At 41.2% G+C, this 18,520-nt stretch overlaps 1 protein-coding gene across 2 annotated transcripts in view; it reads left to right on the top strand.

Moving 5' to 3' along the window:
• susd6.S (sushi domain containing 6 S homeolog) overlaps positions 1-18,520 on the top strand; it is a 22,861-nt gene extending 4,341 nt beyond the window's left edge. Inside the window, 6 exon segments of one of the 2 annotated variants that reach the window (NM_001086724.1) lie at positions 2,850-2,929; positions 7,519-7,682; positions 13,009-13,206; positions 13,319-13,457; positions 14,902-15,317; positions 15,479-18,520. In NM_001086724.1, the coding sequence (NP_001080193.1) occupies positions 7,565-7,682; positions 13,009-13,206; positions 13,319-13,457; positions 14,902-15,317; positions 15,479-15,504 (897 nt within the window). In that variant the 5' untranslated portion in view covers positions 2,850-2,929; positions 7,519-7,564 and the 3' untranslated portion in view covers positions 15,505-18,520. 2 annotated transcript variants of the gene reach the window in all.

Raw genomic sequence — 18,520 nt, 5'->3', positions numbered from 1 at the left:
AAGAATGGGATACATAGAGAAAGCTTGGAAATTGGTGGCAACAGAAAGTGTTTTCTGTCCTTAGTGCTGCTGAACATTTTGAGCTGTCAGTAGTCTTCCTGCCTAGCTTCCGGTTTTGGCAGAAGTCGGGTTAGGGGGAAGACGTGGAGCGCAGATCTGCAGAGTCACCATATCGCGTTTTTCAGTAGACAGGAACCAGTGTTTTCAAACAGTATTTTTTTAATAAAGCATTGATATTAATAAACTTTATGCAGGGTAGATCTATTATTAGTGGGGGGGGATGGATATTTTAATAAAAACATTTTGAGATTCAATGTTGATAAATGTAAAGTCCTGCACCTGGGATGTAACAATATCCACTTATACCCTTAATGGGACTGCACTAGGCAAATCCATTATGGAGACGGAGCTTGGAGTCCTTGTAGATAATAAACTTGTCTGTAGCAAGTAATGCCAGTCAGCAGCATCAAGGGCAAATAAGGTCTTGACTTGTATTAAATGGGGCAGAGAGTCACGGGAGGAGGGGGTCCCACTGTATAGAGCACTGGTAAGGCCCCATCTAGAATATGCCCTACAGTTTTGTCTCCATCACTCAAACAGGACATTATTGTATTAGAGAGGGGACAGAGAAGGGCAACTAAGCTGGTAAAGGGAAAATCTTAGCTATGAGGAAAGACTGGCCAAATTGGGGATGTTCACTCTGGAGAAGAGGCGCTTAAGGGGTGATATGATAACTATGTATAAATATATAAGGGGATCATATAATAATCTCTCTAATGATTTATTTACCAGTAAGTCTTTCCAGCTGACACAAGGTCACCCATTCCAATTAGAAGAAAAGAGGTTCCAGCTAAATATTGGGAAGGGGTTTGTTACAGTGAGAGCTGTGAAGATGTGGAATTGTCTCCCAGAATCAGAGGTACAGGCTGATACATTAGATAGGTACAAGGAAGGGTCGGATGCTTTATTCACCAGTAGCTCCTCCCAGCAGACAGGAGGGAGCCAATGAGATTAGAGGAGGGAAAGGGGTGTTACAGGGAGAGCTGGGAAGTGAATCAGGGGTACAGGCTGATACATTAGATAGGTACAAGGAAGGGTCGGATGCTTTATTCACCAGTAGCTCCTCCCAGCAGACAGGAGGGAGCCAATGAGATTAGAGGAGGGAAAGGGGTTGTTACATGGAGAGCTGGGAAGTGAATCAGGGGTACAGGCTGATACATTAGATAGGTACAAGGAAGGGTCGGATGCTTTATTCACCAGTAGCTCCTCCCAGCAGACAGGAGGGAGCCAATGAGATTAGAGGAGGGAAAGGGGTGTTACAGGGAGAGCTGGGAAGTGAATCAGGGGTACAGGCTGATACATTAGATAGGTACAAGGAAGGGTCGGATGCTTTATTCACCAGTAGCTCCTCCCAGCAGACAGGAGGGAGCCAATGAGATTACAGGAGGGAAAGGGGTGTTACAGGGAGAGCTGGGAAGTGAATCAGGGGTACAGGCTGATACATTAGATAGGTACAAGGAAGGGTCGGATGCTTTATTCACCAGTAGCTCCTCCCAGCAGACAGGAGGGAGCCAATGAGATTAGAGGAGGGAAAGGGGTGTTACAGGGAGAGCTGGGAAGTGAATCAGGGGTACAGGCTGATACATTAGATAGGTACAAGGAAGGGTCGGATGCTTTATTCACCAGTAGCTCCTCCCAGCAGACAGGAGGGAGCCAATGAGATTAGAGGAGGGAAAGGGGTGTTACAGGGAGAGCTGGGAAGTGAATCAGGGGTACAGGCTGATACATTAGATAGGTACAAGGAAGGGTCAGATGCTTTATTCACCAGTAGCTCCTCCCAGCAGACAGGAGGGAGCCAATGAGATTAGAGGAGGGAAAGGGGTGTTACAGGGAGAGCTGGGAAGTGAATCAGGGGTACAGGCTGATACATTAGATAGGTACAAGGAAGGGTCGGATGCTTTATTCACCAGTAGCTCCTCCCAGCAGACAGGAGGGAGCCAATGAGATTAGAGGAGGGAAAGGGGTGTTACAGGGAGAGCTGGGAAGTGAATCAGGGGTACAGGCTGATACATTAGATAGGTATAAGAAGGGGTTGGATGGTGTTTATCAAGTGAGGGAATACAGGGATATGGAAGAGAGCTCATAGTACAAGTTGATCCAGGGACTGGTCCCATTGACATTTTGGAGTCAGGAAGGAATTTTTCCCCCTCTAAGGCAAATTGGAGAGGGTTCAGATGGGTTTTTTGCCTTCCTCTGGATCAACTGGCAGATAGGTAGTTAATAAAAAAAAAAAAGGTTGAACTCGATGGACATGTGTCTTTTTTCAACCTTACTTACTATGTTACTATGTATTTTTAGTGTTACTGTTCCCTTAAATCAGTAGCCCAATTCGGCTGGAAACCCACCAACCTGGCAACTATACACCCAAGAAACACTTCAAACTCCATAATTACCAGTTAGAAGAAATATCTGATTAAATACCAGACAGAGAATTAATGGAGTCACCCCAAAGACTCACTAGAACTTACTGGGCCCCACAGAGAAATCATTTTAGGGCCCCTCTTGAGCAGAAATGTTTTCCTAAGCAGAAACACCTCACAAACAAATCACTTCACAGTGTTACTGGCGCCTACACAGAGAGTCTCCACTAACAGTCCAGTCACAGACCCGCAGCCGGGAACTGACTGAGACCCTTCCTACGTTTACTGAGTGTATTGCAGAACTGGAATCAGGAAGGCGTGACGTCACATGCAGCGTCACCGTCGTGTTTCGCCCCTTGAGGTTGTACGTCACTTCCGGGAGCCGCAAACCAAGAACAAGAGCGAACAAGCTGCGAGCTAAAGGCAGTGCGGGGTTCGGAGGGGGCCTGGGACCGGGACGGGGTTTTCCTTGGAAGGATTTAGCCGCTTGGAGCCCCTGTGTGCGGCCGGTGAGTGGGAGGGCTCGTGGGTCTGTGTTTACTCGGGAGGAGAAGCCTTTGTTTATGTGGCAACTCACACACCGGAAGTAGAGCTCTATGCTCTTTCCTTCTGTCCCTCGTCCTCACACGGCTCTGTTTGTCTTATTTCCTTTCTCAGCTCTTGTTTAACTACAGCTCCCGCCTCGGATTCATAGGCTTGCTGGGAGTTTTATTAGACAAGCAGGACCCTGTCTGGACTATTTCCTATTCAGTCACAACTCATCTGACTTTGTGTTTTACTTTGTGACTTTGCCCGTGTCTGTTACACACCGTGACCCACACTCTGCTGGTGTCAGTGTAAAGTAACGGGGGCCAGAGGGAAGCTGCAGGCACTCAATATATGGGGGAGGGGAAACAGGAAGTACACAGACAAGATGGCGGTACAGGAAGTGGGGGATTGAGGTAAATAAAGGAACCTCCAAGCTGTTCAGAGAGGTTTATAGAATGAGGAAGTAGTGTGGCTCCATATAAACACACACACAATGTCCAGGCACCAGGGGATCCTGTAGAAATCACATCCTTTAACTCTTCCTTGTTGTGATGTTTTATATACGTGCGTTTATTGTGACCGGTGTTTCATTGCTTGTGTGTTTAATGGTTTGTGTGTGTGTTGTCTCTATAGAGCTGTGATGTCAGTGCGAGACTAGATACTATACTCTGTATAGTGGCAACAGGCAACAATCAGAATAAACTGACAACCTGTCAGACCAACTTGTATAGTTTGTATTGTTAAAGTGCCTCTATAGGAGCAGCAACGATGTAGGGTTATTTTTGTTGTGTTTTCAAAATCATTAGAGGAAACCGATATACAGGAGATTTACAATATGAAGTAGGTGAAAAGTGGCAGATTGTTTTAATACGTAGAAAAGCAAGAAGGTGAAATACAGCTTTGTTTTTTTGCCCATAAAGTTAGTTTAGAGGCTGCTACACTGCTTGACAGCTTCATTGTTTTTATGTACATTAAGTCCCCAGGTTACTTACCAGATAGGGGCTGTAGGTTTGCTCTTAAAGGAACAGTAACACCAAAAAATTGGCGTTTTAAAGGTATGACAATATAATGTAGTGTTGCCCTGGTAAAACTGGTGTGTTTGCTTCAGGAACACTATTATAGTTTATATAAACAAGCTGCTGTGTAGCCATGGGGGCAGCCATTCAAGCACAGGATACACAGTAGATAACAGATAAGTACTACTATAGTTTATATAAACAAGCTGCTGTGTAGCCATGGGGGCAGCCATTCAAGCACAGGATACACAGTAGATAACAGATAAGTACTACTATAGTTTATATAAACAAGCTGCTGTGTAGCCATGGGGGCAGCCATTCAAGCACAGGATACACAGTAGATAACAGATAAGTACTACTATAGTTTATATAAACAAGCTGCTGTGTAGCCTTGGGGCAGCCATTCAAGCACAGGAAACACAGTAGATAACAGATAAGTACTACTATAGTTTATATAAACAAGCTGCTGTGTAGCCATGGGGGCAGCCATTCAAGCACAGGATACACAGTAGATAACAGATAAGTACTACTATAGTTTATATAAACAAGCTGCTGTGTAGCCATGGGGGCAGCCATTCAAGCACAGGATACACAGTAGATAACAGATAAGTACTACTATAGTTTATATAAACAAGCTGCTGAGCTTTGAATGGCTGCCCCCATGACTAAACGACAGCTTGTTTATATAAACTACTGTCGAGTTTCTGAAACATCACACCAGTTTTACCAGCACAGCACAACAGTACATTATATTTTCATTACTTTAATAGACAATAGACATCAACAGTTTTACAGTCCGCAACTGTGTGTCTTCAGGGTTGATGGTGGGAAACTTTGAAATATAAGGGTCCCAAATCAATTCCTTTGAATAAACCACTTGTCAGTTATTTCTCATTTCAAACATTTCTGTTTCTTTTTTGTTGCTCATGTTTCTTTTTTTAATGCGAGGGGTGTAGTTCATTTCGACATTCCTTCACCTGCTACAGCTTATTATAAAATCAAGAAGTGTTTTATTGAGCATGTTCTTTGGAAATGACTCTCTAATATATCTAAAAAATATATATTCTAAAAGGTGATACCATTTACTGTATTTGTCAGTATTGTATAATGAATAAGTCTGTTTGTGTATATTTATAGATAAACAGGATGAGCTGCATTGTTTCTGTCCTGACTTGATTTTCCTGAAGCATTACTAATGCATATGCTATTTTATTTTTACCTCCTTTAAAATAGATCTGCTGATGTCATTGTTATCCTTGATATTGATTCGTTACTGTAAGCTGCTCCCCGGACTTCTCGTCCTTTTTAGCCAATCCATCACATCACTGTTGACACAAATTTAATTGTGCAACATAACACTTTTTTAGTACAGGTATGGGACCTGTTATCCAGAAAGCTCGGGACCTGGGGTTTTCCGGATAACGGATCTTTCCGTAATTTGGGTCTTCATGTCTTAAGTCTACTAGAAATTCATTTAAACATTAAAAAAACTCAATAGGCTGGTTTTGCCTCCGATAAGGATTAATTATATCTTAGTTGGGATCAAGTACAAGGTACGGTTTTATTATTACAGAGAAAAAACAAAATCATTTTTAAAAATTTGGATTATTTGCATAAAATGGAGTCTATGGGAGACATCCATTCCATAATTCGGAGCTTTCTGGATATTGAGTTTCCGGATAAGGGATCCTATACCTGTATGTGGTTTTGTTAAGGTACTTAATTTTTTTGTATTGATCAGCTGTCTCACTTGGGAAATGTTATATTTAGCTGGTGTAAATTTTCCCTTAATTGGATATGATTGCAGTGTTTTTGTGGCACAATTGGCATCTAATTGGAATTGCCTCCATTGTAATGGGAGATGAAGTGTTGTTCACCTTTGAGTTAACATTTAGTTTGATGTAGAAACAGATAGTCTATGACAATTTTATAATTGGTTTTAATTTTTTATTATTTGTGGTTTTTGAGCTTAGCCAGATTGCTATTAAATAGGGTTGCTAGGGCCCAAATTACCCTAACAACCATTGACTGATTTGAATGAGAGACTGGAATATGAATAGGAGAGGCCTTAATAGAAAGTTGAGTAATAAAGAGTCGCAATAACAGGACTTTTGTAGCTTTTAGGCTGCATTTGCTTTTAAATGGGGTCGGTGACTCCCATCTGAAAGCTGGAGTTGGAAGACAAAGGCAAATAATAAAAAAATAAATATATAATGAAGACCAATTGAAAAGATACTTATAATTGCCCATTCTAAAACATACTAAAAGTTAACTGAACGGTGAACTATCCCTTTATCAGCAGTGTCTTTGGAATATTAACAATTGTATCAATTTTAACAGCTGCATATAATGCAACTCAGGGATTCTAGTCATTGGGGACAAAGATAAAAAACATATCAACTAAATGTATCGATTTAGAACAGTTACTTTAGAATAGCGATGCACCAAATTCACTATTTTGGATTCGGCTGAACGCCCAAATCGTTTGCAAAAATTCGGCTGAATACCAAACCAAATCCTAATTTGTATATGCAAATTAGGGGTCGGAAGGGGGAAACATTTTTTACTTCCTTGTTTTATGAGTTAAGGTGGCCATACACGGGCCGATAAAAGCTGGAGACAGACCGAGTCGGCAGCTTATTGGCCCGTGTATGGGGGCCCCCGACGGGCTTCCCCGATCGAGATCTGGCCAAAAGTCGGCCAGATCTAGATCGGATGGGATTAAAAATCACATCCGATCGCTGCCGCATCTGTTCGTTGATGTGGTCCCGCGATCCGACCGCCCGTTTGCGTTCGTTAGGATCCGATCGTTGGGCCCTAGGGCCCACGATCGGATCAGCCCGATATTGTCCACCTCAAGGTGGGCATATCGGAGGGAGATCCGCTCGTTTGGCGACATCACCAAACGAGCGGATCTCTCCATGTATGGGGACCTTAAGTAAGGCAATTACCCTTCCCGCTATGCAAATTAGGATTCGGATTCAGTTCAGCCGGGCAGAAGCATTTGCCCGAATCCTGCTAAAAAAAAAGACTGAATCCTGCTAAATAAAAAATCCTGGATTCAGTGCATCGGTGAAGGTGAAAAATGAAACTTTTCACTTTAGTATTAGAAAAAGATCACAAATAGAAAATAGGAAGTAACTGCAAATAATCATTATTTCTGGACTATGTGAAAACAACTAAACTGGAAAAAGTGTGTGAAGGTGAACAACCCCTTTAACTTCACCTGAGCTGCTGGAATATATAAATATACAACTTTGGGAGTTCCAAAGAAACAAACTGGGTGTATCAACTGCTCATCTGGCAGTGTGTTTCATATGGTTTTCCAAACTGACTCAGTAAGTTAGATTGGCAGATAAGATATTGCTTCCGTGTAGCTATATATATATATATATATATATATATATATATATATTTGAGTGCATTCATAATATTGCAGCATAACCATTTTTTCCCATTTGTTTGAATGTAGTGACGTGTTAAGTAGTAATGTAAAGTAAAAGTGTAATATCTTTGTCCAATAAATTTTTCAAATGTTCTTCTTCTTCATGTAGGCACCACTTGTGCTTTATCCTTTCTGCTTCTCCTGCATTGTGCTCCATGCTCCGTGGCCTTATGGAACCAGAGAGCCCACCTTGGGTTGCTGTTTCGTCATTTGGAAGGCTCTACATGTTCCTCCTCCTCTTTCATTTCTTTGTGCCGTTTGCACTAACTTCAGGTAACTATTTAGGTGACATACAGATTTGCTTGTGTACATGAAATACAAGTCACTGCAGAACTGCTAAGAGCAGCTGATATTGCATTTACTTTGTTGGCATTTATTAAGTATTGTATGTCAAGAGAATATGTTTATACATGAAGGGAATATGAAGAATACATCGAGAATATGTTTATACCTGACAAAGAGAAGCTTGAGAACTTAAAGGGATCCTGTCATCAGAAAACATGTTTTTTTCAAAACGTATCAGTTAATAGTGCTACTCCAGCAGAATTCTGCACTGAAATCCATTTCTCAAAAGAGCAAACAGATTTTTTTATATTCAATTTTGAAATCTGACATGGGGCTAGACATTTTGTCAATTTCCCAGCTGCCCCCAGTCATGTGACTTGTGCCTGCACTTTAGGAGAGAAATGCTTTCTGGCAGGCTGCTGTTTTTCCTTCTCAATGAAACTAAATGTGTCTCATGGGTTTTTATTGTTGAGTGTTGTTCTTAGATCTACCAGGCAGCTGTTATCTTGTGTTAGGGAGCTGCTATCTGGTTACCTTCCCATTGTTCTTTTGTTTGGCTGCTGGGGGGAAAAGGGAGGGGGTGATATTACTCTAATTTGCAGTACAGCAGTAAAGAGTGATTGAAGTTTATCAGAGCACAAGTCACATGACATGGGGCAGCTGGGAAAATGACAATATGTCTAGCCCCATGTCAGATTTCAAAATTGGATATAAAAAATCTATTTGCTCTTTTGAGAAATGGATTTCAGTGCAGAATTCTGCTGCTTTTTCAGTGACTGCTGTCATTAACCTGTTGGGTCACTGACCTTGGCAACTGAAAAAAAACATTTCCTTCTGAGGCTACAATTTACTTTCTGCTGTTTCTATTCAGTTTCTAGTGTGTTGATCAAACTAAGGCTTTGTTGCTAGGTAAAATGGGACCCTACCAACTAGATAACAGCTGAGCTGTAAAGCTGCTGAACAAAAAGCTATGTAATGTAAAACCACAAAAAAAATGAAACTAACTGCAAATTGTTTCAGAATATCAGTCTACATCTTACTAGAAGTTAATTAAAAGGGGAACTTTGTTTCCTGTTGAAGCCAGTGGAAAGTAAAGAAGGTTTCTACCTATTATATGAGGTTCTTCTGACCCTTCTAACCTGGTACAGGATTAAATCCTACTAGAGGATGAGCAAGAAAGTGCCCAAAAAGAAGTGAATAAAAACAATACATTTAAGACCACAAAGAGTCAAAGAAGACCAAATGCAAATAATCTCAGAATATTTATTTATGTTTTCATCTTACAAAGAATTGTTTGTAAGAGAAGGGCTGTGTTGAGTTCACTAGCCAACAGCAAGTAAAGAGTTACAGTTTCAGGGCTGTTTTCTTTCCTTGTGATGTGATATGGGTGTTGCTACCTGGTGTAGCTCACTACACAAACAATAATTAACCACTCTAGTTTCCTTGCAGAGCAGCTCCCTGTGACAGGTTTTTACTTTGATCGTACTGGAATTTTGTTTTGGGTCAGTTTAACCCTCACAGTTTAAAGATCTGTGCCATTGGATCTATTCTATTGCAAGCAAATTATATCTTTATGGGTAACTGATGCCTGTTTTAGAAAACTTGTGTACAATTTAGCTTTAAACCTGCAATATGCAGAGCAGAAATGAACAATAATGAAATTTCTTTGGCCGATATGACAACAATATGGGTGGTGGCACACGGGGAGATTAGTCGCCCAGCCACAAATCTTCTCTAGTGCGGGCGACTAATCTTCCCGTGTGCCACCACCCTAAATAGGAACTTTAGTTATACATATTCTTAAATGTAAAAAATAAAAACATATATATCATAAATCACTAATAATTTTCTCCCAGTACATGGTTATTTGTTAAAAAACAGACCATGAGCTCTGTACTAACAAATTATTTTCTAGATCTTGATACAGAGGGCCTATCTGTGAACTTGTAGTGTATTTCAATAGCTGCTCCTCCTCAAGTAGTGACTGAGCAAAACTGGGAAATTGGGCATTTGTTAAATCTGTTGCCTCTCTACTTCTTTTCTCCTTAAAAGCCATAACTCATTTTGTGTTGTTGTTCAAGCACTGGTCACTATATTAATCCACTGTGAGTTGCCAGGCAGATGTGCCCAAATGGTAATTACTGTGATCTCTGCTGTTCCAGGAATTATACAATAAATCAAAACATTGACTATTCTGTCAACCAAAAAATGACTATCCAAAAGACAGACCTTCTTGTATCCCCATGTGTGTGTGTATACTGTATATCCATGCCTCACATGATTAACAGCCCTTCCTTCTCTGTTTTTATGTGAAGCAGCTTGACTGGGTGGCACAACAATATGCAGATCTTTTGTATCAGATATATGTGCCGGCTTTGTACTATATTTGTCATTTAGGGTGGGACCAACACAAACTGTAAAACTTGTACCGTATATACTCGAGTATAAGCCATCCCAAGTATAAGCCGAGCTACCTAATTTTACCTCCAAAAACTGGGAAAGCTTATTAACTCGAGTATAAGCCTAGGGTGAGAAATGCAGCAGCTTCTGTTAAGTTTCAATCAAAAAATTGAAGGTTTCTGCTCCCATTGGAGGTGCCGGCGTATCGTTTTTGGATGCCGGTGACCATTCTTGGACGCCGGCGACCGTTTTTGGATGCCGGTGACCATTCTTGGACGCCGGCGACCATTCTTGGACGCCGGCGACCATTCTTGGACCCCGGCGACCATTCTTGGACGCCGGCGACTAATCTTGGGCGCCGGCGACTAATCTTGGGCGCCTGCGACCGTTTTTGCGATTGACCCGAGTATAAGCCGAGGTAGAGTTTTTCAGCATATTTTGGGGGCTGAAAAACTCTGCTTATACCTGAGTATATACGGTAAATGATTTCTTCAGAGAGCATGTGACTTTTGTGTTGCACAAAGTGTCGTTCCTTTTTGTTATGCAATTGTCACACTTGACTTCTCATATATGTATGTGTCGTATATTGTGACATTACCAGGTTTAAATGGTACTGTTTCCATAAACCGACAGGACAGAGGAATTCTATAGGATACAGTCATTCCATTATCAGGTACCTGAGGGAAGTGTTGTGCCTTCAGCATGAGCCATATGCAAAGTGCACCATATTTTGTGAAGAGTGAAAGACTGTTGAAATCTGAGCAGGTTGTATAGGCAGCATTTCTTTCTGAATAGAATATGCAACCTTTTTTTTTGCCAACTGTTCTGAAACTTTACAACTGTAGGTTACTTCCCCTTTAACCCTTATTGAAGATAACTAGTAGAGGTATGGGACCTGTTATCCAGAATGCTTACGGCTTTCAGGATTAATGAAACATCTCGTAATTTGGATCTTCTTGCCTAGTAAAAAATGATTTAATTAATAAACCCAATAGGCTTGTTTTGCCTCCTACAAGGTTAAATTTATCTTAGTTTGGATCAAGTACAAGGTACTCTTATTATTACATTGAAAAAGATAATTATTTAAAAAAAATGCAATTATTTGTAGTCTAATGGGAGATAATGAGTTTCCGGGTAATGGATCGATTACCTGTTTATGTCAGTACTATATTAAACAGTTTTGAATGAAGTGTCTCCCACAAATGACAGGGAGTTTCCAGATCGTAAAGACCAGAATTTAAACTGGGCAGAGTAGTGGGTCAGAACCTGTGTTGCATGGGTTAGTGGCAAGTCATACAGCTGTTTATGCATTTCTATTAAATGGCTATGGCTAATATTTTGCTTTGGTTTTGCTCTAAGCATTGCTGCTCCTTTAGGCTGGTACTTTATTTGGCCTGAAGAATAATTAAAGATACAACAAACACAGTTTACTGTTATGAGCCAGAGGTCAGTGGAAAACGGGGTCGTTATCTGCATAAAGCTGCCCATAGACTGAATATTGTATGAAAATTTGTTTTGTAAGATTATCTGTGCGTCTATGGCCACCTTAAGGACTGTTCTACACAAAGCTGCTTTGTTATAGATTGTCATATAACGGCCCTTTTTATTATTAGTATCAGACTGACCAGAGGAACTCCCAGGGGCCCAGACCTAGTGCCCACAGCCAAGGTTACTGCTCTTATTTCTTTTTAACAATAGGCCTATATAACCTCAAACATATTAGCACTATAAATGGGGGTCGGTGCTGTGTTGAGGCCCAGTAGATCCCTATTTTTTTGCACTTCAAATCCCAGTATGCTTTACCTTTTGATTCTATGTTTAAGAATATTGGGCTTTGTCATGGAACAACATCAGGGTGCCTGTTGGTAGGAGACCCTTTTTTGTCTAGTGGGGAACTGGCTTTGAAAAGGAAAGTAAATGTAGAATCCATTTTATTCTGGTATTTCCACTGATATCTAAATTCTTGGACTTTATTAGCCTCGGAACCAGGCGAGCAGTGTGGAAGTCAGATTGGAATATCAGTAGTAGAGGGCTTAGCAATGAAATGTCTGTTACATTGAAAATGATTGCTGAAAACTGAGGCTGTTGGGTCAATAACATAACAAAATGAATTTCATTTGGCTAATCCCTATATTTTCTCATTGCTTAGAGTGAGAGCAAACGTTGACGGGGGCATTCTATGTACATTATTTTTGTGTGCGTGTGTCTTTAATGCCTGCGTGTGGTTGATTTGCCAGAGCTGGGCCAGTTTATCAGTTGGAGTGCAGCTTTGTGAATTATCAGCTGCTCTGACTCAGCATTTGTCCTTCAGTGTGGCATCTTTAGATCAATTTGTGCTGCTTGAACAGCTTTGTGTAGCTTCAGGTGGAGATTGCCCAAATGTCAGCTGTGAGGACACTGCATATACATGGGGAGTCCTGAGGATACAAACCATCTGTTGAATGGGAGATGAACATGGCTTGTCTGAATCTTCCCTTCCCAAAACATGTCTATGACACTCAATCCCTTCTCCCTAATACAAAGCCCTTTTGTTTAATCACATACACAGCCCTCAGCATTCTTCCCAGCCCACCCCAGCAGTGCTAGATAGTAAAGCAGGCTTATTGTTGCAATACCAAGGCACTCCTTTCTCTTGATGCCAATTATTCTTACCCACCCCATCAACTGAGTTCATAGTAAATATAATTTCCTGCTATCTGTCACCATAACCAGCCCCACCACTACCACCTGATCTCCTTTTAATAAAGGAGAATACACTTTATGCCATTGTACTGGCTATAAATTATTTCACACTAATTAAATGAACATTGTAATTGTGCCTATAGTTGGGAATAATCCTGTTCAGTCCTGGTGTGTTACATATGCCTTGATTGTGTTGTCATTGTTGATCACTTCTCTTCCTGCTTCTGTTTAGCGTGTCCTCCACCCCCAGAACCTGAGAATGGGGGGTTCTTGTGTCATCCTCCGCACTGTGAACAGCCTCTAATATCTGGTAGTGTGATTGAGTACTTCTGCGCAGAAGGCTACATGCTAAAAGGGGACTACAAATTCTTAACCTGCAAGAATGGCGTTTGGAGCCCACCAATGGGGATCAGCTGCAGACTTAATCAAGGTGAGGCCCTGACTGACGGCAGCATTCAATGAAAAGACTGGTTCTTGGCTTCTACTCATGATCTCCCCAACTGTTCTGTACTAGTAACTAACTGGTTTATCTTTTATTCTAGATACAAACACTCATTCCACCCTCAGTGTACCAACACTCTCCATAGTTGCCTCTACTGCCAGTTCTGTGGCCTTGATCTTGTTACTTGTTGTTCTGTTTGTGCTGCTACAGCCCAAGCTCAAGTCTTTCCATCACAGTAGGTGAGTAATTATTAACAAGCTTTTTCATACAAAGCCGGATGGAATTATTATGCCAAACATTGTTCAGAAGGGATTTAAAAGGAAACGCATCCCCTAGCCATCATACATAGAGACAGTATCTTGTGTTAAAGAATGGGATGCATAGTAGTGCTCTCTAAAAAAAAAAAAAAAAACAGATATAGTAGATCATAGGCACTAAGTACAACAAAGGACCTACTCTTGAGGAAGGGATGTCCCCAGTGTGCTTCTTACCTTCAAAAACTGTAACATAATTTGTCGAGGTGTTAGAGAGTCTTTGAGACAGTGTCCTGAATTACTGCTCATCCATTATTCCATTCTTTAAATAAGAGACCGTATGTTTTACAGTGATTTAATAAACTTTTTTTGCAGCTGAGTCGGCGACTCTTGTGCTCCATCCAAATCTATGCTGGTCTAAATGTTTGTGGGCCTGCTGGTGTGGCCTGACAGGAGAGTGAGCATTATACACAGGTGAAGGTGACTGAACAAATTTGCTGAAATCTATGTTTTACCACATAACACAAATGTGCAGTGTAAAGGCTCTAATATGAAATGCCTCATTATATGACGTCGGATAAGCAGGAAGCTCTTGATGATTATAGATATGGGGCATAGGGATTGTAATAAGGACTGGTCCCATGGTCAGATTCTGCACCATTTCCAGATGGTCTAAAGCACTGCGTATCTTGACAGCGCTATATAAATAAATGATGATGATGATGGTCTCTTAGGCTAATGCCACTCCTTATTACAACCCCTATGCCCCATAACTTTGATGATCAGGAGCTTCCTGCTCTCACCCTTCTATCTGACATCATATAATGAAGCATTTCATATTCAAGCCTTTACTCTGCACATTTATGTTATGTGGTTAAACCTACACTCTCTTATTTAAAGAATGGAATAATGGATGAGCAGTAATTGGGGACATTCTGTCTTAAAGAAAGTGCCTTGGGTTGGGATTGCACCATTTGCAGATGACCACTTAGGCTAATGCTGACACAGAGCGAGATTCAGCTGTTTCTCTAGTATTCGCCTTTTGTCCTGGCTGCACCTGGAACAATTATATCAGCCTGGGTGCAGACACATGAGGTGGATTTTGGTGTGAAAATTAAAACGTTTGCATTTCTCCTCCGAAATCTGTCGCATGCCTGCATCTGGGCAAAGACAATTGTACATTTGACAGATTAACAGCCAAATGTTCTTGGTTTGCCTGCAGTCACGAATGTTAGGCTGACATTGCCAGACTTTCTGTCACAATAATGTGACTTTATCCAACTAATTTGCAGTTCAAAATAAGTTTAATATTTAAAGAAATGTTGAAACTACTGGTATGTCATGACACTTCTCAAGTATGTATAAGCTATGTATATGTCTTTCACTCAAAGTCAGGTTTGTTTGTTTTTACATATTGTGTACCCCACAGACGTGAAGCATGTGTGCCTGGAGAACAGGTCTCCATTATGGTTGATGGTGTACAGGTTGCACTTCCTTCCTATGAAGAAGCAGTGTACGGCAGTGCAGGTAACTGCATTCCATCTGCCAGTTCTCGTGTACAGATTGTGCTGTCAGAGGGGCCAAGTGAAGAGCAGGAGATTCAACAAGCGACTTGCAGCTCCAGCACTACAAGCCACAATTTGATGAGCTCAGGCACTACAGTTCATGGCCATGGGCAGCCCAGTCAGAGCTCACAGCACTCAGAAACTGTGCTAGTCCACCAGGCTTCTCCTTCTCAGTGGGTTCTTGGAGCAGAAAGTCAGACTCTATCAAGGGAAGGTGCAGACTCCGAGAACAGTGATGTGCAGAGCCTGCTGTCCCTGTCTTCTGAAGAATACACTGATGGTAAGTTCCATGGATCTATAAACTTACATTCTTGTATATACACTGGCTGTATAGCCTACTCTTCCTCTGCCGTGTGTTTCATGTCTGTGCGATTACTGTTTCCTGTTCTGTTTATTTGCTGCTAATGTACCTTGTTGCCTATCTGTGATTTTTCTCCCCAGATATTCCTCTTCTTAAAGAAGCCTGAACACCTAGGACTCCTTGCTACACCCTGCAGGATTTCCTCATGTTCCTGTTCTGCACTCCTATATCAGCAGCTGTTCCTGACTGTGTCTTCTCTCCAGCCTTCATTAAAGACAGACAATCTGAGCTCCAAGGAAAGTGCACCATGGAGCCCAACAGTTTGAGTGCTGCTTGCAGAGGTGTAAAACCCGATTTTGTGTGCGTCATTGTAGACTATATAAAGATTTAAATGTCAAAACTCCTAAGGCAGGCCAAATTCCAATGTTGCCTGGCACTTATCCCTTATAAATTGTTGCTTTTGGCTGGCCCAACACATCCATAGTTCAACTCCTATATAGACATCATTCTCTTTGATCATACAGGTTCTCCCTGTGAGCAACATTATCACTTGATATCTAGCAGTAGTCCTCTGGTCGGGTTAGTTGCTTCCTCCATTCCCTTTTTCCCATTCAAACCAACTATTTCTTCCATTACAATCTGAGAATGAGGGCATCATCATTGTCCTTAGCATTCATATCTTCACAGCTCTTAAATGTTTTTTTCTGATGGCATGTCTGCATTCTGAGCTTGCTGAAGTTATACACCATCTGTTTTATTTCTTGGTTAATAAGGCAACATCATTTACATTGCAGCCAAGGGGTATGTTGTATTGCTAGGTCAATCTTCATTTACAAAGCCTTTTGTCCTTTCTTATAAATCGGAACAAAGGATCAGAGATACACTGCAGAACTAGCGTCATACTCCGAATTCTTTAGTTTCCCACAAATCTTGCTGCAAATTGACTCTGTGAAATGCAGGGGTAGTGCATGGATTTATATATTCTTGGGGAAACTGTAAACACATCCAATCTGCTGATGCTGCTAATAGAAACTTGAAAATCTCATGGAAGGAAGAGGAAATCTCTTTCCTGTGCTAGGTGTGAAGTGGAATGCAAATGCTTATGTATGCTTTTATGAGACTGAATATTTATAAATCTATATATGTATAGGAACCTGTAGAAAGATGTGGTCTGCATTTCCAGCCCTCCTCCTTGTTCCTGTGTGTTAATTAAGGCAGGAAAGAGACTGTAATCTAAACAATTACTGATCCTAAATTACATCATCTGAAAGGCGGAGAAATGCAGGGCTCGTTCTCATTTGTAACGCAGGTCTACAGGTGTTGGAGATGTAGGAACGCCAGACAAAAAGGAGTTGGACAGTGTTGAACAATTATGAGGACAGAGTTATGACCTGACAAGTATAGAATTAGTGACAATACATCAAGAGAGGTGCAGGGTCTGCCAGAAGAAATTCAGAGGAGAAGTGCAGGGTCGGACAGGAGAGAAAACAGACATACAATTCATTGGACATGGTACAAGGCCCTCCGAACAGGTATTGAGGAGAAGAGCATATCTGCTGGAGAGGAGAGGCACCTGATATTGATACTTTGCAGGAAAATAGCAGTGCCCTACAGGAGAGGACTTTGTGTATAGGGGAGAGTTGCTTTGCCTGGCAGGAGTGAGCCAGGGAAAGGAACAGAGCCTACCAAGATAGGAAGCAGTAAGAGGAGCAAGACTCACCAGTAGGAGTTCAAACCAAGAAGAGATCCCTCTTGGGAGGGACCTGGGTAAGTAGCAGGGACTTTGATGGAATGGGGTAAGAAAATGGAAAAAGTGCACAGTATGTCCCCTGAGCAGGAGTATATGGCAGTGAGAAAGAACACCAAGGATGGGCTGGAAATGCTAGAACTACCAAATTAAAAGGGAGTGTGAGACATGAAAAGGGAGAAGTAATGGATAAAATAGGATTTTTATGCCACTGTGTGTATATAAGAAATTATTTTCTATGACAGTAGAGGATGTTACTGTGTGAGCCAAAAAAAAAATCGGATACAGAAACAAACTTGTGTTAGAGAATCACAGAGATGTTATACTGATGGCGTTTGGGCTATACAGGCTCATTCTCAAACTAAGGAAGCTTCTTATGTACTCCATTACAGTCAGCCGTTAAATATATAATTTCTGCCATTTCTCTAATGTTTGTGTCTGTTCTGTGTCCCTTAAACAAAGGTGAAGCAACTACAATCCCATTATCAAGCCACATATGTGTGTGTGTTAGTCATATTTGTGTATGTATGACTGTGCACTGACTGTTCTACATAAGCAACAGCTAAAACTTTATAAGGCTAATTTATGAAGTACAATGCACTAAAATGCATCTAATGCATGCTTAAAATCTTAAGAAAGGTAGTTGCACCCATCCATGTGCCTAATGCCTTGTGCTGTGAGTCAGTTCACCCTGCTGAGATGAACTGCACTCAAGGTTCAACGTACAAGGGAGCCCTGGAATTAATACCCACCTTGAGGAGATAGTACTTACTTTCATGGTTCCCCTAGCATTGCAGTGGATTCATGTAAGAACATGCGATGTGCATTGGAGTGCCGGAATGGACGACATTTACATACACAGTTTACCAAAGCAAATTTTCATTTATCTGTAAACCACAGGCAAGTTTTGGAGCCGGCAGGTTAAACAATGGAGATTTGTCTCTGCTTGCATTTATAAACGAGCCTTAACGTATAACGGGTGCAGGTTACCATTTATCAGATTCACTTTCCTTCATCTGTCAAAAGGCCCCCGACTCTGATGTGCAATATTTTCATTAGCATTATATGAGGCTGTCTGTCTGAACTGCGTCGCTGCTCACCAATTTTTACTTGTAAATATGTCAAACAGAGGCTTTTTGCTTTCTTTTTTTTTTTTCTTTGAATTTAAATCCCTTACCCAGCGATATCCGGCTTATTGTACGAGCTGTACACACGTTTGTGATATCCCAGGACATATACAGCCTTGTGTAACCTGCCTGGAACATTGAGCATTGCAGGCGGCACATATACAATGTCTGAGTAAATCACACCCTGGCATTGCTGTGGGGCTGATCGTAGTGTTTTAATATTTGTACAAAGTAATTTAATTGTAATTGTTCTATGTATATAACTGCATTTCTAAATAAGAATAATTAAATCTTTTTTTTTTTCTTTC

This window comes from Xenopus laevis, chromosome 8S, assembly GCF_017654675.1.
Source record: "Xenopus laevis strain J_2021 chromosome 8S, Xenopus_laevis_v10.1, whole genome shotgun sequence".
Taxonomy (NCBI): Eukaryota; Metazoa; Chordata; class Amphibia; order Anura; family Pipidae; genus Xenopus; species Xenopus laevis.
This window is presented reverse-complemented; position numbering and strand designations above follow the sequence as displayed.